The sequence below is a fragment of the Gadus morhua genome, chromosome 3 (genome assembly GCF_902167405.1).
Source record: "Gadus morhua chromosome 3, gadMor3.0, whole genome shotgun sequence".
In the NCBI taxonomy this organism is placed as follows: Eukaryota; Metazoa; Chordata; class Actinopteri; order Gadiformes; family Gadidae; genus Gadus; species Gadus morhua.
The window spans coordinates 11,096,578-11,104,077 of NC_044050.1; the positions used below are offsets into that span (position 1 = coordinate 11,096,578).

The 7,500-nt window shown below is 47.7% G+C and overlaps 1 protein-coding gene across 1 annotated transcript in view; it reads left to right on the top strand.

Annotated features, from left to right (window-relative positions):
* prss12 (serine protease 12) overlaps positions 1 to 7,500 on the top strand; it is a 28,624-nt gene that overhangs the window by 20,553 nt on the left and 571 nt on the right. The window contains exons 12-13 of the mRNA XM_030352031.1: positions 3,555 to 3,850; positions 6,509 to 7,500. The exon at positions 6,509 to 7,500 is cut by the window's right edge and continues 571 nt beyond it. Coding sequence (XP_030207891.1) covers positions 3,555 to 3,850; positions 6,509 to 6,849 — 637 coding nt within the window. The 3' untranslated portion in view covers positions 6,850 to 7,500. The remainder of the gene's footprint in view (positions 1 to 3,554; positions 3,851 to 6,508) is intronic.

Genomic DNA, 7,500 nt, shown 5'->3' on the forward strand with positions numbered 1-7,500 from the left:
CACTCACCCCACACATGCACAGACAGACAGACAGACAGACAGAGAGACAGAAGTGCACGGCATTAATTCATGCATGAACACGCACACCAATGAATACATACGCACACACACACATTGAATGCATACATATACACACATCGAATACACACACGCACACACACAATGATTACAAACAAACACACATACATACACAAAATCACACACAAGCAGACACTGGAATGCCTTGCTCCATCAACATAGTTATGATTCGTTTGATGATCCTAATAATACTGAATTTTGTTTTGCATTTTGAACCCGTAAACAAGTAAGTATGTCTGGACAGGTAGATAGGTTAGTCTCTATGGTGATTACATACACGTGTGGGTTTTACTCTCAAACTGTTCCATGGGTCACTCAACAGCCACTGCTTTCAGCTGTCACAAAAATGAAATGAATGCACGCACGCACACACAAACACAGACACACACATGGACACACACCCACAGCCCTTAATGTTCTGACAGAGGCCAGGTTATGCTCTCTGTGACAGAAGCATCTGGTGGCTGATTAACTGATAGTGTGACTGGCTGGTGGCTAATTGGTGAGTGGCTAATTGGATGGTAGATGATTCTCTGCAGCTGTGGTCCAGGTGCTTTGTGATGGATGGAGAGGAGAGTCGGAGAGAAAAGTAGTATTTATCCCGGCCATTTCATCCATGATGGTGTGTGTATGTATGTGTGTGTGTGTGTGTGTGTGTGTTTGTGTGTGTGCGGAGAGAGGTTGCAAGACTTCGAGAGAGAGAGAGAGGGTAAGAGAGAGAACTCTACCACAGACCTTGGATAGAGAACTGTGGATGTGGTGACCATGTGCTACTCATTCCCCAGCAATCACAGAATGATCCTTACTGCTAGATGGATATGTGCGCTGCACCATGGATCGTGTTTCACACTCCCATCTCACACACATACACACACACACACACACACACACACACACACACACACACACACACACACACACACACACACACACACACACACACACACACACACACACACACACACACACACATTCACAGAACGGGCACGGCCAACAAGCTCCAAACAACCACTAGGTTCAGCTGGACTAGATTTAGCTGTAATCAGTCACGTTCACCTGGGTTCAGATGAGCTGATAATGAGTTTGCTCGCTGTGACAGGCTAGGCTCAACTAGGTCAGCTTTCATTTAAGGCAATCAAAACAATGTTACGCACGCACACACACACCCTGATGCACCAAACATACATGAACCCTGACACACACACACACACACACACACACACACACACACACACACACACACACACACACGAACACACACACACACACACACACACGAACACACACACACAACCTGAAACCCCCACACACACACACAAACTTGAAATCACACTTAAACACATGCCTAACTTCATCCTAGTCCAGAGATCGCTGTCCAACAGGAACTAGAATGGATACAGTCATCCCATGTGTCAGTACTTCCTATATTAAAAACCTCCTGGCTGATAGAAGCTGCCCTCTGAGCTCAAGTCTTCAGTTACGATGAGGTGTGAGCCAGCACCAGGAGACATGACACCCAGGACGTATACAGGTCAAAGGTCAAGGCCTTTTGCTCTAGGGTCAAGAGTGTTTGCTCGGAAGCTCATTTATCTGTGTCAACCATCAACGTGCTATTGTTGTTCTGCAAGTAACCCCTGGCAACGGAAGGACTGGTATGTATGTCTCAAAGTGCAACCTTTTGAATGTGTCTGTGTGTTTCTATGTGTGATTATGACAGAGAGACTGAGTGTGTGTGTGTGTGTGTGTGTGTGTGTGTGTGTGTGTGTGTGTGTGTGTGTGTGTGTGTGTGTGTGAGAGTGTGGGGGTGGGTAGGTGGGTGGGTGGGTGTGTTTGTGGGATACTATTATGCTGATATCAGCTCTCTGATGCCTTGCCAGTAAGAGGGTGTGAATCCAAGGTCAGGTTCCACTCCCGGAAACAGATGACAGATGTAACTCGACACATTCCCCTACGTCCTGGAGAAAACTCCTCACCTCACTCTCACCCATTTATTCTCTCTCTCTCTGTCTCTCTCTCTCTCTGTCTCTCTCTGTCTCTCTCTCTCTCTCTCTCTCTCTCTCTCTCTCTCTCTCTCTCTCTCTCTCTCTCTCTCTCTCTCTCTCTCTCTCTCTCTCTCTCTCTCTCTCTCTCTCTCTCTCTCTCTCTGTGTGTCTCTGTCTCTGTCTCTGTCTCTGTCTCTCTCTGTCTGTCTGTCTGTCTGTCTGTCTGTCTGTCTGTCTGTCTGTCTGTCTCTCTCTCTCTCTCTCTCTCTCTCTCTCTCTCTCTCTCTCTCTCTCTCTCTCTCCCTCTCTCCCTCTCTCCCTCTCTCTAAAATAACCCCTACTCCCACCTTCTCACACACTCAGGCATCATAAATAAACCCCCTACTCTAACTCTCTGTACAGATATTGAACGTCTGGATAGCAATCTAAATGGCAACACCATATTGTGCTTTCGATATCAAACACGTGTCGGTCCTTCACATTCTAACTTAAGGACCAGACTGATGACATCAGCAAATTCAATGAAGTGCAGGAGCATGGAGACCGGATGGAAGTCTGGCAGTGGTAGACTGAAAGTACTCTAGGTACTGCTGCTTTATCCATTTATACTGGGCTATAGGGCTGGGGTCCATTGCTGTCTGTCTCCATGGATTGTATGGACTTCCATATTGACTTATGGAAAGGGCAATTTGCCTGTGTGCTCATGCATAAATGTGGATTCCTGCATAGACACACTCATAAAAACACACCATCCTGATGAACACTCGCGACTCTGTGACTACACTTGGAAGACAAGGTAATACACTAGAAAATAACAGTCTGAGCTTTTAAAATGTTGACTTTTATTGTGAAATAATATTTGATGTATGGATAGGATGTTTCAGTATTTTTTCTTCCAGAGTTGTAGATTGGAATGCAGTATGTTAAGTGTTGGCATGAGGGTTGTAGGTTATTGTCTTTTCTATGAGGGGTATGAGCCAAATTCCAATACTGAATGTAGTCACAATGATTCATTATATATGGAATTATGACCCAGATGGCTGCCAACCCACAGCCTACACACACATTCAGAAATGAACACACTCACACACACAAACAAGTTACAACCACACGCACTTGCGCGTACACACACAGTCACACACAGATTATTTTGCACAGCCCTTAGACTCATTTATACATTACCACACATGCACACACAGACAGAAGCTTGCCAACATTGCGTAAGTAATGCACCTTTTCTTACGCACACACACACACACACACACACACACACACACACACACACACACGCGCACACACGCACACTCACGCACAAGCAGATGCTTGCCAACATTACAATAATTCATGCATCACTACACACACACACACACACGCACACACACACAGACGCTTGCCAACGTTACCTAATTGATAGATTTTCACCCTCACAAACACGTACCATGCATCAGCCCACCATGTATACAGTGACTGAATGTAGGGACTTATGCCCACCAGGTACGGCAACAGCACCCGTCAGTACAAGGTGCGGCTGGGCGACTACCACGCCCTGGTCCCGGAGGAGCACGAGGAGGAGTACGGCGTGGAGCTCATCGTCCTGCACCCCGCCTACCGTCCCCATAGCAACGACCACGACCTGGCCCTGGTGCGGCTGGCGCCGGGCGCTCCGGGCCGGCAGCCTGGGGAGTGCGCGCCGCTGGGACGCCACGTGCGGCCCGCCTGCCTCCCCCACGCCAAGGAGAGGGTGCTGAAGAGCGCCTCCAACTGCTACATCACCGGCTGGGGTGACACGGGTGAGGAGGGGAGGGGTGAAGGGAGGGAGGGAGGGAGGGATGGAGGGAGGGAGGGATGGAGGGAGGGAGGGAGGGAGGGAGGGAGGGAGTCTGCCTTGGTTTGATGTGAGCAGGGTTTTTTGTTTTGTGTGTGGGTGAGTGTGTGTGTGTGTGTGTGTGTGTGTGTGTGTGTGTGTGTGTGTGTGTGTGTGTGTGTGTGTGTGTGTGTCAGTGTGTCGGTGTGTGTGTGTGTGCATATGCATGTGTCAGCATTTGTGGCTGCGCATGTGTGTGCGTGTGTGTTTGTGCATGTGCCTGTGTGAGCATTGGTGCGTGTGTGCGTGGGGGTTTTCTTTTTGACATTGTGTGTGTGCATGTGTTGAGGTCATTACACGTGTGTTGATATAGATCAATGGAGTCAAAGATGAGAACCAGATGGTGTCTGACAGCGACATGATGGCTGATTGATGAAGAGGTGGTCATGTGTACTGCTGGACCATAGGTCCTGTATTAGTATTAGTACTGCACCATGCCTACTGTATTAGTATTAGTACTGCAACATGCCTACTGTATTAGTATTAGTACTGCACCATGCCTACTGTATTAGTATTAGTACTGTGACATGCCTACTGTATTAGTATTAGTACTGCAACATGGCCACTGTATTAGTATTAGTACTGCGACATGCCTACTGTATTAGTATTAGTACTGCGACATGCCTACTGTATTAGTATTAGTACTGCACCGTGCCTACTGTATTAGTATTAGTACTGCGACATGCCTACTGTATTAGTATTAGTACTGCACCATGCCTACTGTATTAGTATTAGTACTGCGACATGCCTACTGTATTAGTATTAGTACTGCACCATGCCTACTGTATTAGTATTAGTACTGCGACATGCCTACTGTATTAGTATTAGTACTGCAACATGGCCACTGTTATAGTTTTAGTACTGCGACATGCCTACTGTATTAGTATTAGTACTGCACCATGCCTACTGTATTAGTATTTGTACTGCAACATGGCCACTGTTATAGTATTAGTACTGCGACATGCCTTCTGTATTAGTATTAGTACTGCAACATGGCCACTGTTATAGTATAAGTACTACGACATGCCTACTGTATTAGTATTAGTACTGCAACATGCCTACTGTATTAGTATTAGTACTGCAACATGGCTACTGTATTAGTATTAGTACTGCACCATGCCTACTGTATTAGTATTAGTACTGCAACATGGCTACTGTATTAGTATTAGTACTGCAACATGGGTACTGTATTAGTATAAGTACTGCACCATACCTATGTATGGAGATCAATATGTACGTCATCAACGTGAGACACTTTTATACTGTCTCGGGACAGCGTGCACAACCTGGAACACAACCTGGAACACAACCTGCCATGTGTATGAATTGTCACACAAGCATGAGTGTGTTTGTCCTGTCGTGTGATTGTGTTTATTGTGGTTGAGATGTGTGTGTGTGTGTGTGTGTGTGTGTGTGTGTGTGTGTGTGTGTGTGTGTGTGTGTGTGTGTGTGTGTGTGTGTGTGTGTGTGTGTGTGTGTGTGTGTGTGTGTGTGTGTGTGTGTGGTCTCTTGATGTATGTGTTTCCGACTGTTTGTGTGGGTATTTATGTAAGTATGTGTGTGGTATGTGCGTCATGAAGTGTGTGTGTTTGAGAGTTAATATGTGTGTGTGTGTCTGTGTTTCCATGATGTGTTTGTGTGTGTGTTTGAGCAAGCAAGGATGTGTGTGATTATGAGTGTGTCAGTGTGCGTGTTGGTGCGAGTGGCAGTTTGTGTGATAATCCGATCATGGGGTGTAAAGGGATGACATGTGTGTCCAGCTGTCTGTATGCTCTGGCCAGCTGTCCATATCATAACACACACACGAACACGCACACACTCATATGTGCACATGTGTGGAAGTGAAATATGTTCACACACAATTGACCAATGTTTTGGGGGGAATCAACACCCCTGTGTGTGTGTGTGTGTGTGTGTGTGTGTGTGTGTGTGTGTGTGTGTGTGTGTGTGTGTGTGTGTGTGTGTGTGTGTGTGTGTGTGTGTGTGTGTGTGTTTAGAATTTATAACATTGTACTTTTTATAAAAACTACTTTTTGAGCATAGCAAAAAACGGTTTTTCTCTCTGTCTCTCTCCCTCCCTTTTCTCCATCCCTCCCTCCCTCCCTGTGTCCCTCTTCCTATCTCTTTTCCTCTCTACCTCCCCTGTCTCTCTCTCTCCCTGCCCTCGCTCTCCCTCCATCTCTCCCTCTCTCTCCCTGGGACTCCCCCTGCCTCCCTCCCTCTCTCTCTTTCCCTGTGTCTCTGTCACTCTCCCTCTCTCTCCCTGTGTCTCTGTCACTCTCCCTCTCTCTCTGCCTGTGTCTCTGTCACTCTCCCTCTCTCTCTGCCTGTGTCTCTGTCTCCCTCCCTCTCTCTCTGCCTGCGTCTCTGTCTCCCTTTCTCTCTGCCTGTGTCTCTGTCTCCCTCCCTCTCTCCCTCTCTTCCTGGGTCTCTCTCCCTCTCTCCCTGGGTCTCTCTCCCTCTTTTCCTGGGTCTCTCTCCCTCGCTCCCTGGGTCTCTCTCCCTCTCTCCCTGGGTCTCTCTCCCTCTTTTCCTGGGTCTCTCTCCCTCGCTCCCTGGGTCCCTCTAACTCTCTCCACCTCAGGTCGCTCTTACTCCAAGACACTTCAGCAAGCATCCGTCTCCCTGTTGCCACGGCGACGATGCCAGGAGCGTTTCCACGAGGCCTTCGCCGCCGGCCGCATGCTCTGCGCCGGAAGCGAGCGCTCCGACCGGCGTGTGGACAGTTGCCGTGGTGACAGCGGGGGCCCCCTGGTGTGTGAGCGGCGCGGCGGCGGTGGCTGGGCGCTGTACGGCGTGACCTCCTGGGGGCACGCGTGCCGCGCTCAGGCATCCCCCGGCGTCTACACCAAGGTCTCCGCCTTCACCTCCTGGATACACAAGGTGATCGGCCGCTACGGCGGGAAGAAGAAGAAGAAGCTGTGAGCGGCTGATTGGACCTGGCAGACACAACCCACTGGGGGAGGGGGGGGGGGGAGTGAAGATTTTGGACGGGATGAGCTGCCCAGGACAAACCCATGGGGGATTGGATTGAATGGAACCAGAGGCGGGACAATCCCATTGGGAGTGTGGATTGGACGATGAGGCCTGCTCTAGAAGGGTGGTGGAGGAACTGAATAGCGACACTGTCATTCAGGATGCGATCCATGAAAAGGGATATTTGGATACCGCAGTAACTGGTAGTAACTAGTTTTCCGCCATCTTTGCTATCAACGGTCTGAAAAGCCTGGTTCCCGCTGTATCGGGTAAAGACTGGATGGAAAGACTCAAGGAGTTCCAAAAAAACCCTTCTCAGCATTAATCTTAAATGGTTTAAGTTATTAGCACTTATTTAATGTTCTTATATTATATTGTTGTTTTGTTCCAACTTTTATAAATGCATTACAAACCACAAATTAAATATTTGTTTAATGTAATCTACATGTTATCTTTAGTCTCTATCATATGCTATCATGTAACACCATACATGTTTTCAATTAGGATTTAGTTCATGGTCCGGAAAGGGACCACTAGTATTTGTAATTATGTATGAGGAAGTACGTTAAAGCATGCACATCCAGCCTCTGATTTATTTAT